The 23406-nt window shown below is 45.3% G+C and overlaps 1 protein-coding gene across 1 annotated transcript; it reads left to right on the top strand.

The window, feature by feature from the left end:
• The first annotated feature begins 1528 nt into the window (after positions 1-1528).
• Positions 1529-2566, top strand: LOC123045100 (mavicyanin). Its single transcript, XM_044468035.1, has 2 exons — positions 1529-1849; positions 1951-2566. Exons 1-2 carry the CDS (start codon positions 1627-1629, stop codon positions 2316-2318), a joined length of 591 nt encoding a protein of 196 aa, XP_044323970.1. The 5' UTR covers positions 1529-1626; the 3' UTR covers positions 2319-2566.
• The last annotated feature ends 20840 nt before the right edge of the window (positions 2567-23406 follow it).

The following is a 23406-nucleotide window of genomic DNA, read 5'->3' on the forward strand; positions in this document are numbered from 1 at the left end:
ATTTCACTTTTCTATTTTATTTCATTTTAATATATTTAGACATTTTCAAAAAGGGTGTTTGTTGCACTATAATCACCTAGGCATTTAACTGCACACTCCAACATTTTAGTTTAATATTTTGAAAACTTTGTCGCTTGACATTAATTTGAATTTGAATTTGAAAATGTTTCGAATCATTGCGAGGTTAGCAACAGTAAGAGTGGTGATGTGGCATCATCAACAGAGGTTACTGTAGCTTGATTATCCGGGCGTCACACAATCCTCCAGTAGATATTGCGTCTTTGTTTGGGACGTGGTTAGCTGGGGTTGAAAAGATCACGACAGCTCGTATTCGGATTCGAATATGTGCGCTATTATGGGCTATATGGAACTGCAGAAATGATATGATTTTTAACAGACAACACAATTTAACTTTTTTGCAGGTTATCTTCAGAGCTACAACTTGGATCCGTACGTGGTCCTTACTTACTCCTACGGACTTCAGGGAGCCTTTGGTTACTGGATGCAACCAATGGGAGATGGTGGCTCGGGTTATATTCAACCGGTTCGGATGGCGGTCGCATAACAGGATAGGAGTCTAGAGAGCTTGTCCTTACTATCACCATACCGGTTGTCTTTTGTGCTTTATTTTGCTCCGTTTGCGAGCTGTAAGACCTTTGTAATGACTATTTCTGAATTTTTAATAAAAAGGCCGCATGCATCATCATGATGCAGAGGCCGGGGGTATACCTCCATTTCAAAAAAAAAATGTATCGTTGGTGTTTCCCTCTCCATGAGTTGCAACCAGGGGGTATTTTTATTTCTGGAAAAGTTGCAATTAGGAGGAATAATTTATTCCACAACCACCAGTAGTTAGCTTATAAAAACTCTTTGCTTCACTGCAAAGGGAACTTGAAAGTCTTTGCTTATCAAATAGAAAATGCCCAATGATAAACCATGATACAAAAAAAGAAGTTTGCTTTGTACTGGACAATAAACCTAAAATGAACAATGATAGATGATGCACCCCCACCCATGCAAAGATCCCATAAACCATGCATCATACAAGTCCCGAGATCCCCCCTGGCCCCTGCCATAAAGCACACAATGATTAGACCAAACAGCAATCACCCTGCAAAGAAATGAAATGCTAAACCAGATTTAAATATTTAGCAATCTAGCAGCTCGACCTAGACACGAATCAGGATTTTCGTTGTAAAATGAAGTGCATTCTTTAGCAAATAACACTACAGAGTCGGGAGGTGAATTCACATGAGTTAGTTGATTAATGTACATTAGATCAGTGCTGCCCAGGTAGATTTATGTGCAGTTATGCAAGCTCTGGAGAATCATAATGGATGCATATGGCTCTGCTGTACTTTGTAGCAAGAAAAATTACCACCAGATCTTACAGGCCAGGCAGATGAATCTCAGTGCAACTGTGCAAGCAATCCTTCAGACAGTAGTACAGTACACCACCGTGACAGACAAGACGCCGACCGACGACGGTCCCATTCTTCATCTTCACCTTGAGCCACCAACAACCTCACTCCCTCACTCACTCCCCACGGGTAATATAGACTACTTGGAGCAAAGTCCAGCACACCCCCATCCCACATCCAAGACAAGAAGCGCCTGGAGCTTGCCATGGCTGCCAATCCAGATCGGGAGGTGTGCCACCGGGCAGGGAGAGGAGGGAAGATGCTGCTGCCGGTGATGGCCGTCTTGGCGGCGGTGGTGCTGGCGTCGCTGCCGTCGGCGGCGGTGGCGACCAACTACACGGTGGGCGACGAGAAGGGGTGGAACCCCAAGGTGGACTACACCTCCTGGGTGAAGAAGCACCGCCCCTTCTACAAGGGCGACTGGCTCCGTAAGCTCCACATTTCTCCTCCCTCCCGATCTGCTTCAGCCACGTACGCACCATTGATGGGGGAAGAAGCTAACTGAGCTTGGTTGTTTGGTTGGCTGCAGTGTTCGAGTACCAGAATGGGCGGTCGGACGTGGTGCAGGTGGACGAGGTCGGGTACGACAACTGCGACAAGGAGAGCGCCATCAGCAGCCACAGCAAGGGGACCAGCTACGCGTTCCAGCTCAAGGAGGCCAAGGACTACTTCTTCATCTGCAGCTACGGCTACTGCTACTCCGGCATGAAGCTCGCCGTCACCGCCAAGAAGGGCCCCGCCTCTTCCTCCCCCGACTCCGGCTCATCCTCCTCCTCCTCCTCCTCGCCGGCCGCCAAGTCATCCTCCAAATCCGCCGCCCCCCCCATCGCCGCCCGCAACGCCGCTCCCCTCGCCGCCGCCGTGGGCGCCGCGGCCATGCTACTCAGGATGCTCTGATCAGTTGATCTGGCTTGCAATTCCGTTCTCCATTAAGTCCAGTTTGGCTCAGATCTTGTCAGATTTTCTCTTCTCTGTTAATTTATTCCTCCCCCTCCTCCTTGGTTAAGCTTAAACATTGGTTCTTGTGCGCTTGATTGTTCCATTTTCCTTTTTCTTATTTTGTCGATTTTGATCCGAATGGTGTCTGGTCGATGGTTGTAGTCGAGGTGCCAAATTAAAGATTTTAAGTGTGAATTGAACAAGAACTCCCCCGGTGCTCTGGTTGATGATTGTATATTGCATATTGTACTTATGTGTGCGCGCATGTGATCGTGGAGGCTGCAACATGAACATGGCAGTAACATGGATGCCCATGTGGCCATGCGTGGTGACAGCTAAGCAAGTCGGTGAGCTCTCGTACATTTTGCCTTTGCGTCTCCGCTACTCCACTGCCGCTCCTGCCCGGGTATGGTTTGCCACCATGTCCACCTCTACTCTTTCTCTCTTTTGCTTTTTGATGATGATGAAACTTCACATGCTACAGTACATATAGGCATTTCTCTCTGAATTTCAATGTAGACCATTTTGTATTTATTCGTATAAAAGGGAAAACAGACATACAGATTGCACTACATTTGGCGACGAAAATCCCTGATAGATTGGGATGTATCCAAATCCAAACAGTACAGATTTTAGCTGCAACTTTTGCTACAGTGCGGTGAATGGCTTTTGCAATGGACTAGCATTTCACGGCTACTAGTTACTCACAGGAGAGGGTGGATCTCTCCGCGCATACCTCGCACTGAACATCGATTCAGTGCACTAAAACGCGCGCACGTTTGATCAAGAAGAAAACGTTTTCTCACCGCACAAAATGATGCCAACTTGTCTCCAACCACCATGTGGACATGGCCCGTGGTACATTCCTGCCAGTTTGAGCTACCTACAACAGACTATGCTGCGTAGATGCGCTAGCGATGTTCCCCTTTTTGGGGGTCAAAGTTGGTGGTGCCTAAGGATTAGTTTTTCCTTTTTTTTTGAACTGGCAAAGGATTAGTTTGTTGAGGCCGATATGGCCTTCAAATTTTACCATACTTAAAATCTAGGGTCCCGATAACTGCCACACGTGTAATGTATCGGGTGATTGTGCTGCACGCCTTGTATGGCATGGAGAGGAACCCGCCCGCACGACCGCGTCCGGGCGCGTAAAGCCACAGCCCGCACGTCCGGTGTGTGCCAAACCCGCCCACACGTCCGGGCCAGACGACCGCGCTGCCCGCACGACCCAGCCGTCCCGGCCTCCTTTCGATCCCCAGTCCCGACTGCCGTCATCGTCTCCCACCTCTCGATCCCCTACCTCCATCGTCGGTCTTCTCTGGTTGCCATGGCAACCAGAGCAGATCCGTAGGGCCTTCCCACCGCTAACCACACCCCCTCCCCCCCACCCCCCGCCCTCCAAAGACGACCAGCTAAAAGCAGGTGAATCTCCGATCTCCTACTGCTTCTCATCCTTCTTCTGGCCAGAAATTGCAAATTTACCAACGAAGGTGGCGACTGGATCCACGCTATCGGGGCAAAATACTACATGGTTTTGTGTGTCTTCGCATTTATCAAGTAGCATACACCAGATCTGCCATGTACTACGCTAGAGTTGAGCTTAGGTTCTCAGTTCGCTTGGTGCAAGTAGTTGGTAATGAATGGATGCGTAGGAATCCCTAAAAAAGGGAGAGAAAGGAGAAATTTGGCATAAAGGGGGGGGGGTAGGAAAATTAGTTGCCACTTGTGTCTAACGTCAGTTGCCACCTATCGTTGCTGTTAACTGCCACCATGTTAACTTGTTGCTTGCCATCCTATTGTAGTGGTTGTTGCCATCGAATCGAAAGGATAGCTGGCACCCAGATTTTAGAAAAGAGAGTGGATGTGCATGTCCTACTTGCCATGATGTGTTGATTGCCTGCACATGAAAATGTGATAAGACTGCCGTGTTATCTTCTACGTGCAAACAGTAGAAGAATACATTTTTTGCGGATTGTTGATGCGTTCTTGTCCATGCAGTGATTGAGAACACATTGGCAGAAACAAAACGCGGAAAGAATGAATCACGAAGATGGCACTGATCCTTGGGTTTCTCAAAGGCGAGAAACACCCCCTTGGGATGCAGCAGAGTACAGTCAACTCATTTCTGCAGGGCCGTTGCTGCCACTACTAGAGCAGTACGCAGGCATTGGTATGATGCATGGATAACAAAGAAAAGAACATTTGCCATGTTCGCGACGATGAAGATGACATTCTACTTATGTCCTACAATGTCATTTTTCGCAGGTTCTTATGACCGAAACACACTCAGGGGGCACCATGGCAAGTTCAGTCACAGGGTGCTAACACTGACAAATGTACGGGCAACCAACTTCAACTAGCTAATGTGGCAAATCAAGGTAACACATACGAAAAAAGAAACATACTGGTGTGGACATTAAAAATAAACTTGCAAAGGATGGCAAAAGACTCACGAGTTATGTCGAAAAAAATGCAGAACCTTCATGCAGCACGTGGCATCAGGCGGCACCCATGTACCTGCCATCGACATCATATACAGGTGAGTCCATAAAAAATGAAGTTGCGGATGGTGAATTAGCAGAATGAACATAGTTGACAACTACAGTTGCCATGACTGAACAATTGCTTTGCCATCCTTGAACAACTGCATTTGCCATCCCTGGACAACTATAGTTGCCATCCCTGGACAACTATAGTTGCCATCCCTGGACAACTGCAGTTGCCATACCTGGACAACTGCAGTTGCCATGTATGATCAAAATGTGATTGCAATGTATAAACAACCGTGGATGGCAAGTGTGAACAAATTTGTGTGGCATGGTTGGACCACTGCATGTTCCATGTTGAAGAAACTATAGTTGCCATGCATTGACCAACTACTACCATGATTACAGGTTATTTCGGTGGTGCTACATCGGCAAACGTCTCATGGCAAACTTCACAGATTGCAGATAGAGCACGTCAAATTGGTGTGACAGACCACACAAGATGGGCACATGCGGCACAACAAGGTAAGAAAATTTGAACCACAAAACAACACTGCATTTGTTTTTGTGGGAATAACATGCGAGGAAAAGAAGATTTGTAACAGTGATGGTGGAAAAAATCAAACAGAAAATGCTAACAAGTGGTCGTGTGCAATGAGTCATGTATTGTCTTCGGGATTTGCCAATTGCTAAAAGCATGTGTGCAACACTAATGATTGATCGCATTTGCCTAGTGAGCTCAAGCCAAGAATACAAAGTTTTGATGCTAGAATATACTGGTTGCCATGTATTGGCAGCAGTATTTGCCATGTATGTAGGACTGCAGCTGCCATGGATATAGAATCCAAGTTTTGGTACTGAAAGGAGCTAGTTGCCATGTTTGTTGGACTATAGCTGCCATGACTGGAGAACTACAGTTGCCATGCATGTCCATATGCAGACTCACAGCTTGCTGTTTGAATGAAGTCATGCCAAATCACTTGCAGTTGATGTACTCCGTTACGATAAACATGTCATTCAAGCAAAATCTTACGCTCGTACCTGTTTTTTAATTACAGGACCTTCAACTACAACCAACAGTAGCGCGAGGACATCTACTGCGGGGAGCTCTGAGCGCATGGAAGACGCATTCCACCAGACAGCCAACAATCATGCCGCAAACAATGCCGAGTCAGAGTCGGAAATGGCAATCATTCCAGCAATGCCGACAAGCACACCTTTGAACACAAGCACTGGCAACACTCAAGTAGATGAAACTGCCGCCGATACTAAAGTGAATGATGAAACTGATGACGAAGCACAAGGGGATGAAGATGGTGGGCAATCAGAGATCATGATACCTCAGCCACCGTACGTTGGGCAGAGATTTGATTCGTTCGTAGAAGCAAAGGAATTCTACCAGACATATGCAAAGTTCCATGGGTTTGCGGTCAACACCGAATACCATAGGAAAATTAAGAAAACTAACGAGTACACCAGAGGTGAGATGAGGTGCTACAAGGCACGAAGGAACAAGAAGGGGAAAGGTGTTGCGCCTGTCGTTCCGGAACGAAAGAGAGGTATCATTCTCAAGACGGAATGCCCTGTCTGGTGTAAGCTAAACGTAGATGGAGCACAGTGGGTGGTCACTAAATATTTTGACGAGCACAACCACAAACTCATAAAGAAGTTCGACTTGGTAAAATTTCTGACCGCACACATAGGATTCACCCCCCTCGAGAAGAAATTCATAAAGCTGTTACATGATTGTAACGTCGGTCCATCAAGAATGGTCGAGATACTATCACTCATCCACAACAAAAGAGGGACTCTGAGTAGCATGCCCTACATACCAGCTGACATGACAAACCTAAAGGCAAAGTACCATAGAGAGAGCAAGTTGGCTGACATAGAGGCCATAATGGCCTACTTCGATGAGAAAGCGAAGGAAGATCCAGATTTCCTCTACAGGATAAGATTAGACGATGAGGACCGTGTCAGGAACATGTATTGGGTGGATGGTGCTGCAAGAAGAGCCTACAAACATTTTCGAGATTGCATTTCATTCGACACGACATATCTCACTAATATGTACAAGATTCCATGCGCTTCATTCATAGGAATAAATAACCACAATCAGTCGTTGCAGTTCGGATGCGGGCTCGTTCGGAATGAAGACACGGATGGGTACACTTGGCTGTTCAAGACCTTCTTGGAGTGCATGGATGGACTTGCTCCGATGAACAGAATAACAGACCAGGATTTTAGCATGCATGTAGGCATAGAGGAGGTCTTTCCGTTGGCAGTGCACAGGCACTGCAGGTGGCACATTATAAATAAGGCTGAGGAGACGCTAGGACCATTCTTTGCTGACTGTCCAGAGCTGCACAAGGCATTAGAGCTGTGCGTGGACCACAGCTTGATGGTGGAGGAGTTTGAAAGGAGCTGGATGGCCATGATTGAAACATATCAAGTCCAAGACAACGAGACTCTTGCTAGCCTGTGGGAGAAGCGAATGTACTGGGTGCCGGCCTACTTCATGCAGTGCTTCTTCCCGTTTCTGCAGACTACGCAGCGTAGCGAGGGGTTCAATGCTGTTTTGAAGCGGTACGTGAGCCCTGGCAACTCATTGCTACAGTTTGCCAAGCAATACACAGCTTTGCAACAAAAAATACTGGGATCTGAGCTACAGCAAGAAGCAAACACTGCGCTAAAGCAGCTAAAATTGCTAACGTATTTACCGATGGAGAGGCAAATGAGCAAGATATACACCAACAAGATCTTTAACAAGTAAGTTAGTTGTGTTGCAATCTTATTTGCACAAGCATGAAGGCAGTAGGTGCCATATAGAATGCAATGCAATTGAAAAGCTTATTTGAAAATGATGATTTCTTGAAAATTAGTCATTGAGTACGGAGTAACCATGATATGTAGATGCCATGTTTAATGAACTACTGTTTGCCATGTTTACTCAACTGCAGTTCCCATGTTTAATGAAATGCAGTTGCCATGTTTAATGCACTGTACTTAAATTGGGCATGTTGGTATGGAAATGCCAATGCCAATTGAAAATGTTATGCAGTTGCCATGTTTAATGAACTGCAATTGCCATGCTTAATGAACTACAGTTGCCATGTTTACTGAACTGCAATTGCCATGTTTACTCAACTGCAGTTGCCATGTTTAATGAAATGCAGTTGCCATGTTTAATGCATTGTACTTCCATTGGGCATGTTGGTATGGAAATGCCAATGCCAGTTGAAAATGTTATGCAGTTGCCATGTTTACTGAACTACAATTGCCATGTTTAATGAACTGCAGTTGCCATGTTTAATGTACTACAGTTGCCGTGTTTAATGTACTATAGTTGCCATGTTTAAATGTACTATATTTGACATGTTCAAACGAAATGTACTTCTATTGGCCACGACAACATAAGGTGCTACAAAAAACAGCACACTATAGTTTAACAAAAAACACACAAAACTTGCAGATTCCAGGAAGAAATAAAGCGTGCCAGCATGTTCACGGCTTTCCAGGTGGATGAACATACTTTCAAGGTGTGTTATATTTTGGGCATGTCGGATTCAGAACTTGAAGACCCGGACAAAGGAAGGAACTACTTCGTGAAAGCCTCGATAGGCCAAGGCGAATACTACTGCTAATGCTGCAAATTTGAATGGGACGACATTGTGTGCTGTCACATACTAAAAGTAATGGATATGAACGCGGTGACACGGATGCCCTACCATTTCATAAGGCGGCGATGGACTTGGGACGCTGACGATGCATTGGCGCCGCAGATAACAAACACAATTTTGGCTATGCATGACGAGAGACCGGAGTCAACCATGGAAGCCGTGAGGCACGTTGTGTTGACAAAGAACTATGCTAAACTAATTGATGAAGCGTGCAAGAGTGATGAGACAGCGACAGTCGTAGAAAAACACAGGAAGGCCCTGAAAAGAGAGCTTGATGAGATCAAGAAGAGGAAAGCTGAGGAAGCCTTACACAGGTTCCCCCGCACATCAAGTGTGCCTTCATCCACGGGGCCATCATCTAAAAACTCAGAGATAGGATCTGGAACAACAAGCACACAAACCCAGGTCAGGAACCCGCCCCGTTCCATCACAAAGGGGCATCTAAAAGAGATAAGATACAAATTGGGATTGGAGATTCAAGCAAAACACAAGAAAACAAAGAAAGGGACGGGCAATCCGTAAGAAACATTGGAGCACTGTGACATTGTCCTTGGTGACATTTTATTTTGTAATCTAGATGTTCTATTTTTTTTTTAAAATGGGAGAATGACTCTTGAGGGGCATCAGAAGATGAAGGAAAATGCATTGAATGGATAACTGCAGTTGCCACGTGTATGGTACTTAATTTGCCATGTTATGTGTACTTAATCTGCCATGTTATGTATAGTTAATCTGCCATGCTATTTTATACTGAATCTGCCATGCTATTTTATACTAAATATGCCATGATATTTTATACTGGATCTGCCATGTTAAGTATACTGGATCTGCCATGTTATTTATACTGAATATGCCGTGTTGTTTGTACTGAATCTGCCATGTTAGTTCTACTGAAATATGCCATGTTATTTGTAATGACTCTGCATCACGTATATTTCCATGTTTACTCAATGCATTTTAGTCACACATAGTGTGTTGTGTGCAATCTATGGGAAACAAGTTGAAAAGCGTCACGTGCAGCAACCGCAAAAAGGTTACAGCTACATGATCAAACTACCATGCTAGCCGGTACAGTTAGCGATGAAAAAAAGAAGCAAACAGCCAAATGAAAAATGACGATAACTTTCACTAACCATGTTTGATGAACTACATTTGCCATGTTTTAAAACATCGTAGACGCATTCGAAACACCAAACTGGTGCTACCAATGATGGAAGCATAATAATAATGATAAACATAAACGTATCTGCTGTCACGCCTAAATAGGTTCACATCCACACATATATTACAGAAAATATTCAAATGTAGCTCACACACCACCACTACATACTAGGCTACGTGGGGTTGTAGTCATAACATAGCGCACAGACATAGTTTTGAAAAGAACAAAGGTAGTACCTTACATTCCTCGGCAACAGAATGTAAGGTAGGCGTTCAGTATGGAGCACCGCGTGATCACTTGTACTTCTTGGTGACTTTCTTGACAGCTTCCTCTACGAACTCACGTGCTCCGGGCCGCTTGTTGAAATCTTCATTCGTCAACCAGTTCCATGTGTAAAGTTTCCGGAGCTTGATGACCATTGCAGCTGTGACAACAGGAACCAGTCTACCTTCCCACTTTGCAAGGTATTCCAACGTGTGAAAGCCATAGTCCGTCCTGTACAAGAAAAGAATCAGGTGAACTCGCAAAGGATAGAGATAACAACGATAAACTTCAAATCAGATGTAACAAAGAGGGTTAGCATTGGTGTAGAGGACAGATGAAGAAAGAGATGGGAAATTACTTGTTCCCTTGCTTCGTAGTCGCCACGTACTCAACTGGAAAATGTCTGATATGGACCTTTGAGTGTTCGTAGTGACAGTTCCATGTCTCTTTGAGGTTGTTGATGAAGTATTCAGCATGCGTAGCAAGGTCTGCATCAGCTGCCGAACGCATTGAATCAAGCACCTCAAAACATTGGTTCTTCAGGTCAAGGCAGATCACGTAGTGGTGACCACACTTGTCGTGCGGGTCATGTGGTGCAAGCTCCTGGAACATGGGGAACAGGACCTGCAAGTAAAATGAAGGAAAGAAGAAGCAGAGTTCACATGAAGAACAGAAAATGGTGTAATTGGGAAAATGACGTGTAAGGATATCACCGGTTGCGGTAAGAGGCACATGAGTGACATAAAGCAGCAAGGGGACAAAAAGTAGAATCACATAGAATATTTAGTTATTGGTGGTAGTTAAAAGAAGTTGCCATCCATGTATGAACAAAGTTGCCCTATATTTTACTTTGAAGTTGCCACATAGTTTGTACGGGGATGCAAATCAAAAGTCAGTTTACATGGCAGTTGTTGCCACATGAAACAGCTGCCACATAAACAGGGTGTAGCTACTAGCAAAAAACATACCACGAGAGGAAAAATGTGCAAAAAGGGAAGGAGTAATCACACATTTCTTCATTGTGAGCTTGAATTCACCCTGCGCAGCAAAATGCTTCCTCAGGATTTTGTGGTGGAAGTCACCATCCCATATTTTGCAGGTCACACTGTAATGCATGATTGTTTTGTCGGGAGACATATCCATATGCTTGTTGATGAAGTCAATCCCACATGCAACTACATTCGTCGACATTTTACCGAGTGGCCTCACGGACTCAGCAAGATCACCCAGGTCGACGTACGTCGCTTCGCATTGTATGACCTTGGTTCTGTCCAAACATGAGTTGTATGAAAATGATATAACATGAAAGAATCATGTCTACTAAGTAAAAAAAGGAGAAATAAAACATAAACGGATAATATCTAGAAAGTAGAAAAAATATGAATGGTAAAAAGAGCAAAGCAAAATGAGAGGTTGTGTGGTGTGGTCATTACGCTTTCAGCTCCTTCATGTGCTTGCTGCTGGCCCTCGCATTTCCAAATCGCTTGACAATATCGTACAACTGGTTCTGCTCCTTTGTGGCCTTGACTTCGGGCTCGGAGTCATCCGCGGGAGGTGGGTGAACTACCCTCTACACCTCACAAAACTAGAGGTGGCACTTCTAATGGTATCCTCAGATACCGTCTCAGCAGGCATGTTGGAACTTGATTGCCCCTGACCTCGCGAGGACCTCCTCTGCAATGCTGCCTCCTCAATCCTGCGGTAAACTTCATCAAGTGACGGCGAAATCTTCTCAGGGGTGCCTGCAAGGATCAAAAAATGGGTTAGGATACCTGGAAAACAAAACAAATGTAGTGTGAAAAGAAAAGGTGCATGATATGAAATGTAGGTACAAAAGTAGGGAGTTGCCATGTGGAGGCAAATCCAGTTGCCATGTGTATTGCACTGTAATTGCCATGTGAAAGCAACTGCAGTTGCCATGTTGTGTCAACTCCAGTTGCCATGTGGTTGCCGAATGAAAAATGCAGCATGGAAACAAAATTGCAGGTGACATGCTGCAGCAAATCCAGTTGCCATGTGTAGTGCATTGTAGTTGCCATGTGAGAACAAGTATAGTTGCCATGTTGTATCAACTTCAGTTGCTATGTGATTGCCGAATGGAAAAATACAGCATGGCAACAAAAATGTAGGTGACATGGTGCAGCAAATCCAGTTGCCATCACAGGTTAGAACCCCAAAAAAATTGCTTGGGACAAAAGTCAGACTACACAGATGTATACAAGAAAATGATAAGCGCAGAAGAAATGTACCTTGGACGATCGGCTCTGTGAACTTGACAGCCTTCCTGCCCTCGACCATTGGCTGCGCCATCATTGTGGCCATGCCTCCCGGGAAAGCAAAGGCAACTGGCGTAGGATCTTGCACTACTCGTTGATCTTGACTGATGCCAAGGCTAAAGCTCGGTGGGTGAAGGCCATTGGGTGCCTCTCATGCCTACTGGCCGGACCGCGAACAACTTGCGGGGCGAAATCCAAGGGTGAAAGATCAAAAAACATATCTAAATCGGCCGCTACAGAATCATCGGGCTTATTCGTAGGGCGGGGCGTGTTGTCAGCGGTATCAGCCGCAACTTTCTTGATAATCTTCTTGTTTGGGCTGTAGGGGACACCAACATTGACTGGGAGCTTGGAAGTGCGCAGATTTAAGCTGGGGTTTTCCACTGCGGGTAAAGACGCAGTCTGCTCCGGACGTTCACCTCCATCACTTGTGCCCGGCTTGACACCTGCATCAGTTGTACTCCGGTCTTCCGGTTTCTCCATAACATTGCTTTTGGCAGGTGGTGGGAACAGTGTGGATGCAGGAACATAACCAGACTCATCTCTGCTGCTCCTAGCTACAGCCGATGCATTGCGTATGTCTGTTGATTGCTTGCGGGGGCTACGATGCCTAGGTGGAAGCCCAACTCGCGAAACAGTCGCCTTAGCAATCTCTGCACCACCAGGAGCTGGAGCTGTTGTGCCAAGACTCTTACCTGTAGATGGCATATCATCATGAACTGCCGCCTCAGCCACTTCTGTCGTGGACACAGGAGTGCCACCACGCACGCGCTTGGAATCCGTGTCAGATGAGAAGGAATCTTCCTTGCTTAGGTTGGTCTCGGGGGCATCCACTTCAACGCTTGCTGATGGGGTGGCATGACTCACAGCAGCATCCTTCATTGCTAGCAGAGTGGGCAATATTTCAGCAGTCCTGGTAGATACCGACTCGTCACTCCCCGATGTACGGATGCCTGTTGTTGTAGCCTGCACATCTGCAACCAGCGGAGATGGTCGGCCACTTGCGTCAGAGTTAGTGGGAATAGTTGACGGTGCAGCAGCAGTTTTGTCGACTGACGCCTCATGAACATCTGAGTTGCCACCTGTTGACAACTTTGAATGAAGGCGTTCGAGTGGGTCCCTAATGATATGCTTGGCCGCGCGTGTAGTAGTATTCTTCACCCTGCAAAAAAGAAAGCACATGAAAAAGGTATTAAAAAATGAACAAAAATTTGCCATGGTAGAAATCTTAAAAATGAAAAGTAGGTGGAAAGCTGGTACTGCCATGTCGGTGGAATAAGAGTTGCCATGTGTCATAGTTAGCAGTTGCCATGCAAAACCAGCAAGAGTTTCCATGCTAGCCAACTCGAAGAATGATAAAAATGTTTGATCTACCAGGAATGCAATTTCAAAACTAGGTATGGGATGAGCACACAAGCCAATGGAAAGATGGCAGTTGCCATGTAGGTACAATAAGAGTTGCCATTTGGCCTAGATAGCAGTTGCCATGCAAAAACAAGCAGAGTTGCCATGTAGTTAAAAAAAGAATGAGTTCATTGGAAAAACAACAGTTGCCATGTGGGACTGATGACAGTAGCCCATGTGGCAAGCTGAACAGATGCATTCAAAAATAAAAAATATAGCACTATGGCAATGAAAGAACAGGGAAAACCTACTTCTTGACTGGCTTTCTCATGTCTGGCAGCACGATAGTATCCCCGGTGTTGGACGTCGTCGTACGAGGAGATGACCTGGTGGAAGGGGTGTCACCAGCAATGGGGGCACCTTTGTTCAATCGAGCAGAAACATGGGTTGGTGTTGGTGCCTGTTTCTTCGTAACTGCTCGTCCACTAGCTGTCGCCTCACTACACGTATAAGATAGAGGCAAAAAAAAGGTGGCAAGTGTCAGACAGGAAACTCATTGTCGCGCTTAGCAAAACAAATGCAAAAAGGGCCAGTCTGTTCAAAAAATATAGACAAAACAAAACACTAAAATAGAAGTCGAATCTCCTCCTAGCAGCTACGGGATCGGTCCTAGACCTCTTGCCTAGAGAACCCTGCCCAACATCCTCTGGAGCCCTCCCCCTCTTTGAGGGCAATACCCCCTCACCTCTCGCAGCTGTATGTTCTCTGACTTTCTCCGGTGAGGGGACATCTGGTGCAACCTTGCCCTTCTTACCACCTGCACGAACTTCAACATGTTCATCATCATCGGTGTCGTGCTGCACGTTCTCCATGTCATCGTCATCGTCCTTCTTGAGAGCAGCATCTCCATCTAGTTCATCTTGTGTGTCAACAAGCTCTTGGGAACTATTGTAGTCGTACCGGCCACGACAACCAGTTGGCCGATGTGTCCGTTCTGCAACAAATGTAGTGAACTGCCTCGCAACCACGTCTCTGTCAGAGCCATTAAGGGACGTCCAACCCTCAACCAACTTCCCGAGCAAGCTGGTCATTTCGGATGCAAACTGCCCAATTAGATGCTCAACAGGTGCCCTCGCCTGTGCATGAAACAAGAAGCAGCAATAACCAACCATATTAGAGTCACTTGCACAAGATCAAAAATAATTCAAAGCAACCATAGATATATATCTTTGATTACCTCAGTAGGGCAAGACGGAGCTGAGTGCACGTCCATCCACTTTCCAAAGTTTTGAGGGCCCCCAAACACGCTGTAGTCTATAGCATGCTTGGCCATCAGCTGGAAATAACCAAAAAATAGCTAGGATGTAAGAGAGAAAATGATGAACACTGACTAACAGTTCATGTATTGCAAATAAAGTAAAAAAAGAAGACGAGAATAGAAGTTTCAGCACGGATGACAGACTTGCCATGTGGAGTGAGACATGGATACCATGCACGGACAGCCATGGCTAATAAGGTAGTCATCTCTTGTTAGCCACAGACGGTTGCCACATGAGGATTTTTTCATATGTTATGTAGCAAAAATTGTAAGAATGTCGTGTAGAGAAAGAAACCAGAACTAACCTGCAGTTTCCCATATTTGGTACCAGTTACCCTGTCTGCAGCAAGCACAACCTTGACAGCATCGTAAGTCCACGCAGAAACAACAAACTTGTGTGTAGGCGGCGGGCCTCCTGTCCTGGTGAAGTCCACGGTGGATAGATCAAGACAGTCGATGTACATGAGCTGATGTACATTTAAAAGGAAAAAATATCAGTTACCATCATGGTATTTTACAAAAACAAGCTAATATATGTTCCTACAATCATCAAGTTGAAGTGCATGAAAAAGAAAGAAGAAGTTGCCATCTGTCTGTGCTAGTTGCCATCATGGTAAGATGGCAGTTGCCATCTTGTCATGATGGCAGTTGCCATCTTGTTATGATCATGGTTGCCATGCATAAATAAAAGTGTTAAAGAGTGTTCCCAAAAAGGACTGGTAAAAAAATACCATTAAATGCAGTCGACAACCCTTCTGGTACATCTTGTTTGAGAATACATCATGCAGGAAGTCGGCAATGAAATTACACCAATTCATGTTCTTCACATCTTTCAATTTCGCCTGCATGACACAATTTTTCAGGACAACAAGTTGCCGCATCAGAAATCAAATGGAAAAACATCAAAAAAACTGGCAGTGACTAGCTTACACATGACATTGGAGCCAAAAGATTGAAGGAAATAATGGAGTATAGATAGATCATTCACCAGGATGGGGAAGCATTTGTTGCTTGGGCAAAGAGAAGTGGTCGGCACGAAAACAGCTGAGATGAGGTACATGAGTAGCTTCATCTTAAAAACCTCGCCATGGGTTGTCATGGCCTGTAGCGAATCTGCCAGGAAAGTCGTGTTCGGCATGGATTCCAACCCAGGAAACAAATGGGGGAACAACGTTTCTTCGATCTTATTATTGACCTCATACGGGGCTTTGATTTCTCCACGGGGCACACCCAAAGTGCAGAACACGGATTCCTCGTCCAACGACAGTCTTCCACGTCCCGGAATCAAAAATTCCCTAGAGGCGGGGTCGTAAATCTCACCAAGCTAGTCGCATATAGGGTTGACTAGATTCTTGCACCGAACATCCATCAGAGCCTGCATACCCATCTCAGCAGCAGCTCCCTTTTGATCGTCGGTAAATCTGTCGGTCAATGAAGTCAGGCGTTCATGTGAGGCCCTATTGCGAGTACATTTCTTCTTCTACAAAATAGACAAATGATCATTTGTTGCCATGTTTTCATTGTCATGAAAATTTAGTTCATAACAGACGACTACAAGCTCGATGTGGCATCCAAAAACATATGCAAGAGGAGGAGGGGTGTGGATAGTTACCTCATTGCCGTCTTTTCTCCGTCCAGTTGCCCGATTCCGCTGCGGTGCATCCATGAAATCATCATCATCGTTTTGATGATCGCCGCGAGCCATTCTGCTGAGGTAAGAACAAACCAAATTGTCAGGGTGGAAATGAAATGTAGGAAGTAAGCAGTTGCCACCTAATAGAATGTGCTTTCCACATGGGCTCAATTCAAATGGCAAATAGTGAAGGCAAATATCACATGAACACACATGCACCCCCTATGATTGCCGAAAACATAAATGTGGCGATTAAACACATTGGTTTCATTTGAAAAATGTACAGATCGTAATGCACTTAAAAAATGTTGAAGTTGCCATGTTAGCACAAGATATTACGAAAGAAAGGTACAAATCTTCTACTGCACAAACATAAAATGTGGCAGCTCACACCCTGTCCTCATACAAAAATGAGTTTCCATGTGTTCAATGGCAAAATGTGCTAGGTTTTTTTTGACGATGAACGACAGTGGGAGAGGCTCCCACTGACTTTGCATTACTCACAGATGGGTGTTACATGTTTACATGGGGGTTTAGCAGGGTCCCTCAGCACCCTACATGTACAAAGAAAAAGGTAAACTACTTGCGCCTCCTACAAGTTACGTGTGAAAGTGCTTAAGAAGGGACGAAACTCTTCTTTACAATTATGAGCAAGGAGGCCCAACAGATGTTTGAATATATCAAGCCATGCAGCGAAAGAGTGCGGCACTCCCCTGAAGAGCTCATTGTTCCTCTCCTTCCATATGCTCCAGGCGGCCATCAAAAAAATATCCATGAACAAGGGTTGCCTCCAACGATTTTTACCTTCATGCAAGATGGAAATTCTGTTGCCATCATGCGGCCATGTCAGACCGACCTTGTCCCAACAACGTTGGCTAAAGGGGCAGGTGAAAAACAGGTGCTCAACTGTTTCCTCAGGAGGATTCTGGCAGAGCAAACAGGCATAATTGTTGTTTGCCACAACATAGTGCCTCCGCTTCAACATGTTTCTTGTGTTTAGGCGGTCAACCAGCAGCAACCAGCCAAACATTTTGAATTTGATGGGGTTCTTGGATCTCCAGAGCCATGTGAATGCCTCATCGGCGATCATCTCCCTAAAGCAGTGGTTGTAGTAACTTTTGGCTGAGAATTTTGCATTGATGGTACTAATCCAAACATCTGCTTCACCCCTCACAGGAACAACATGCGAGGAGCCTCTCTGAATCTCCCTTACTTCCTCTCTCGCTTGCGCGGAGAGTGGCAGATGAAAGAGCGTGGCAGGGTTTGTCGCTTGCAAAGCAGTGCAGACGGATTCATCTTCATTTGTGGCAAATGAGAAAGCTCTAGGGTAGATCTCGGAGAGCGGGGATTCCTGGTCGTGTGCAAGCCATACGTCCTTCCAGAATAGCACAGAGGTCCCATCACCTATAGCAGCTTTTGAGATCCCTCAAAAAATGTGGCTGAGTTGCATGATATCGCGCCACCAGAAGGATCCGATTGGGTCAGCAACATGAGGTACCATGTTCACATAATATGTGTCCCAGATCAATGTCACCCATGGTACATCAAGGCAGTTGTAGAATTTGTAGAGATGTTTTAGGTGCAGCACCACGTTTTGGGTTTTGATGTCAATCACCCCCGGCCCACCCTTGTGTTTTGGCCTGCAAACCAGATCCCATGCAGCCAAAGAATTATTTTTCACACCTGCCTCGGTGTTTTTGGCCCACAGACAGTATCTACGCAACTTGTCGATGTGCTCAACCACCTTTGGATGTAATTTTATTGTGCACATAGCATATATCATCATGGAAGTGATGGTGGAGTTGACCAACGTGAGTTTGGCGCCAGCTGAGAGCAGGGACAGGGTCGTGGACAACTTCCGCTCAACCCCACACACCAAAGGCATTAGCTCAAGCAACGTTACCTTGGTGGTTCCCATGGGAAGCCTGAGGTAGGTAAAAGGGAGCGACCCCACGTTGCATCCAAAAATAGAAGCCAAAACAGAGGCTTGTTGCAGATCAAGGTTGATTGGAATCAATGTTGATTTGTGAAAATTTATTTTCAGGCCAACTAACTCAGCATAATCAACCAGAATGGACTTCATACGGGCAGCTTGGTCCGGGCAAGCAGGCATGACCAGGATTGTGTCGTCGGCGTATTGGATCACTGGGTAATCCCCTCTCCGGTTGGATGGAAAGGGTAGCTCAATTAAACCTTGGGTGTACGCATCATTGATAGCCGCTTGAAGTAGGTCAGCCGCCAAAACAAAGATGAGTGGTGACAACGGGTCGCCCTGTCTCACACCACATTTGCACAGAAATTTTCTTCCAGGCACTCCATTCAGAAGAACCAAAGAAACCCCGGAAGCAAAAATGGACCTCATCCAGCCGAGCCACCTGTCATCAAAGCCCATGTGTTTCATGATCTGCAGCATCGGTTCATGTTCGATTGTATCAAAAGCTTTGGCAAAATCGAGTTTCAGTAACACAATCTCTCTCACAGAAGTTTGACATTGGTGGATGTATTCGAACGACCACGCCAAGCAGTCTTGGATGGTACAGCCCTTGAGGAACCCATATTGGTTCCTATGGATGATTTTCAGGATGACTTTTTGCAGACGGTTGGCTAGGATTTTCGTGATAATTTTCAGGCAACAGTTTAGTAATGTTATTGGCCTGAAATCATTAGCCGTAAGCGGAGAGGGAATCTTTGGAATGAGAGTGATATAACCCTCACTGATGCTGGATATATCAAGGTTGCCTTCGTGAAAATAGTGACACATTTTGTAGATATCTTCCTTTGTAATGTGCCAGCAAGTTTTGAGGAAGCAGCCATTAAAACCATCGGGACCTGGAGCCCTGTCAGTAGGCATCTCTTTGATCACAGCATCGATCTCACTATTAGAGAAAGGTGATGAGAGCACATCCAGGCCATCCACCCTTTTGATGATGCGGTTGAGATCAAAGCGCATGTTAGTGGGTTTAGAGGCCCCCAAACGTTCCTTGAAAGTGTTGAACAACACCCCTTCCTTGCCAGCATGATCAGTGACCTCAACATCTCTATCTTGCAAGCTGGCAATTGAGTTATGCCTAAAGCATTCAGTAGCAAGAGATTGGAACAGCTTAGTGTTCTCGTCAGCAAATCTGAAGTATCTACCGGTGCATCTTTTCCTCCAATACTCATTCTAATACTTTAGGAGACAGTTGAAGTGTCTTTTCAGGATATATCTGAAGTTAGCTTCCTGGACAAACAGGACTCTCTTGTCTTCTAAAGCATCGAGATCAGCTAGAGCATTGTTGCTATTTTGAATCATGATCTTCAGCTTGGAGATACCTCTACTCCAACGCTTGAGGTCATAGTGCAGCATTTTGAGCTTCTTACAAACGATAGCAGCAGAATTGGAGGCATGGCATGGTTTACTCCAAGAATTGGCCACCACATCAGAGAAACCAGGGTGATTGATCCAGAAGTTCTCAAACCGAAAAGGTTTGATTTTGGGATTTTGGATTCGATTGAAATCACGCACGGAATATGGTCAGAGACTGGTTTTCCCAGAGGTAGAACCATCGTATTAGGAAAGATGTGGTCCAATTCGATGATGAGAAGAACCAATCAAGCTGCTCTAGGAGCGGGTCGTCCTGCATATTACTCCACGTGAAGGCTCTACCCTTAACTGGGATTTCCATTAAGGATTGTGCACGTATAAGCTCATTGAACAACAACATATCAGATGCATCTCCCCCTGGCTTATTTCTGTTTTCAGTGGATCGTATATAATTGAAGTCTCCCAAAATTAACCAATTTTCATCATCTGGTATTGTGAGGTCAAATAGCCAGGAGGTAAAATCAACCCGTCTCTGACCCGTACATGGGCTGTAAACATTGACCAAATTTCAAGACTCATTTGACTGATTATCCACAAAAGAAACGCCCACTGCAAAAGATTCCACGTGCCAAGGTGTGCCCACGAAAACAGAACTGTTCCAGATAGTGATAATTCCACCCGAGGCCCCAATCGATGGCGCGAAAACAAATTTATCAACACTAAATCAAAATGTTCCCACTTGGTTTCCTAAATGCATATAACAGAACAACCACTAGAGTCGATAGCATTCCTAAGAGCCAAAAGTTTGCTATCAGAGTTAATCCCTCTGATGTTCCACGACAGGATGTTCCACGGTTTATTCATTAACAGAAATAAAATCAGGCCGCCTCATCAGAGGCAATCTGCTGGGTTGAAATTGCCATGTTAAAATGCAACACAAAATTCAAAAAAGCGATGAAAAACATCTAGTGAACAACCTGAAATTGTAATGTACACATTGACCTCATATTAAAAATGAGTTTCCATTTAGTACGGACAAATATGTTCAGATATCACAAGGTCAGCGTGGCAAAACACGAAACTGGGTCTGTAGTACAATGAATTTGCCACATTATCCTGCCTATAAAATGGCAACAGACATGATGTGTTCACAGAGATACTTGCCACATGGAAATCATATATATGGCATCTGACATAGTTGATGTGGAAATTAGTTGCCATCCAGTGCACATAGTTATTGAAACTGACATGACTACCTAGTTACTATACTTTGCCATGCCACATTATCCTGTCAGTTGTCACAAGTCAGCGTGGAAAAACACAAATTTCGGTTTGTAGTACAGTGAATTTGCCACATTATCCTGCCTACAACATGGCAACAGCCATAGTGTGTTCACAGAAATACTTGCTACAAGGAAAGCATATATGTGGCAACTGACACAGTTGATGTGGAAATTAGTTGCCATCCAGTGCACATAGTTGCTGAAACTACAATGACTACCTATTTACTACACTTTACCATGCCTACAGCGTGGCAACAGCCATAGCATGTGCACAAAATTAGTTGCCACATGGAAAGCATATTTGTGGCAACTATCACAGTCAATCAGGAAATTAGTTGCCATACAATGCATATAGTTACTCAAACTACCATGTTTGCATTCATACTGCACTTTGAAAAACAACTACCTAGATCTAGCATTCAGTGGCAACTATCATAACTTGAAATTCATCACCAAAATTCTCCCTGCATTGATCGCAAATAGCAATTGAAAGCAATGCGCAACTATCGGACAGAAAAATGATGACCCAATCCCAAGGCACAACCAGGATGTGGCTTCGAACAGGCCGAATCACACCGGCGTGACCGCCACCGTGGCGGCGACGAAACTGCCCAATGCCACCAAAAACGGCAAGCACAAGACTCCGCAGCCGGCGGGAACGCTGGCGCATCGCGAACCCGCCTGAATCTCGATGAATCTCGAGCGAAGCATCGACCACGGAGGGGAGGGGAGAAATGCAGGCAAGGATTTTGAGCGTGGGAGGGAGCATTACCTTCAATCTGTAGGCGCTACGGCGAAGACGCTCCGGTCCGGTGAGCACCAGCGACGGCCGCGAATGCCGTCGACTCTTCTGCCTCCGCCATCGCCTTCTCCTCTCGCCTTCTCCTCCAATCGACTAAACTGTGGGGTGGGTTGTGCGAGTAACTGAGGGGAGGAGTAAATGGAACCGTGAGGGGAGGGGGGCGAAGTGCGCGACGTGTTTGACGTCAACCACGATCGGGCGTGGCGTGCGGGCGCAGAGCAGTTCCACCGCACGCCCCCGAGTGGCAACCGCTGATCGCGGGGAGGCAACCGGCGTGTGGGCGAACTATGTCACACACCACACACGCGCCTTGTCCTACGTGGCACACAAAATCAGCCAAAACGTGCCAAGATTCGTGCAGATACTGCTGGATGGCAATGGAGGCGTGTGGTTGAGATGGCTAACGCCCACACGTGTGGGTGTTAAGCACTCATGGAATTCAAGGATTGGGAGGGATTTAAATTTTGGACGATAATAACGGGCCGACCTCCCCTCAGGAAGGCCACCCGAGCGAACAAATGTTCCCTACAAAAGGCTCGTTTGAGCAAACGAACGTTCCATATAGGAGGCTCATTTGAGTGAGCGCACCATGAGAGTGTTTCCTCAAAAAATCACAGTCGGTGAATGCTCAGAAATTGGCATGCTATAACAGATATATTTGCCATGAAAGAAAGAATAACCATGCTAGCAAAAAAAATGTCAGGAATTTTTCATGTTGCACCAGAGTAAATTGCCATGTGTTCGGTGATTTTCCATGATGCAACATAGAGAATTGCAATCTAAAAAGAAAAAAATCACTCACATGTTCAAGAATTTGCCATGCTACATAGAGGAGCTGTCATACATGCTTCTAAGTAATTGGCATACTAGATCATATGGTGCCATTGCTATACATGGAGTCCTTCCCCCTGGATGGTGTATGAGAGCAAACATTTGTGTCGTTCCCTTGGGAGGGTGCATATGATCGAACATGAATTGCCACCTGTGTTGCTTTGAGATTCACACACGAGAATTGGACGTGCTGGAGAGCTAGCGTTCCCTAGAAAAAACACTCCTAGAGAAACTCAGCACAATAGCTTTTCCGTAAATTTTATGTCATGCTAGGTTTTTCGCACTTGACAAACAAATGATTTTTTTCAATCATTGTTGTGTTGATTGTAACCATTTTTATACCAACTAGAGGTACAATCATGTCTCGTGGTGAATCAGAGAGTGCCTTGACACCATAACCTAGAGCCTAGATCGGACAACGAAATTGTGGTTGAAATAACTCTAATTTCAAAAATTGATCACCATGAACACAATGTATTAAGCTCATTTGATGGTTAAGTGCAAACAAATTGGCTATGATACATGACGCCAAAGACATTTCTCACATTCGTATCCCCTCTAAATCAATGGATGATTGCATCGCTTGGTAGTATGAACAATCTGGGTTGTTCTCTGAAAATATAGGCTCACCATTCACCTAAAAGAGAGAGATAACTTCCCAACATC

The sequence above is a fragment of the Triticum aestivum genome, chromosome 2B (assembly GCF_018294505.1).
Source record: "Triticum aestivum cultivar Chinese Spring chromosome 2B, IWGSC CS RefSeq v2.1, whole genome shotgun sequence".
NCBI classification, from domain to species: domain Eukaryota; kingdom Viridiplantae; phylum Streptophyta; class Magnoliopsida; order Poales; family Poaceae; genus Triticum; species Triticum aestivum.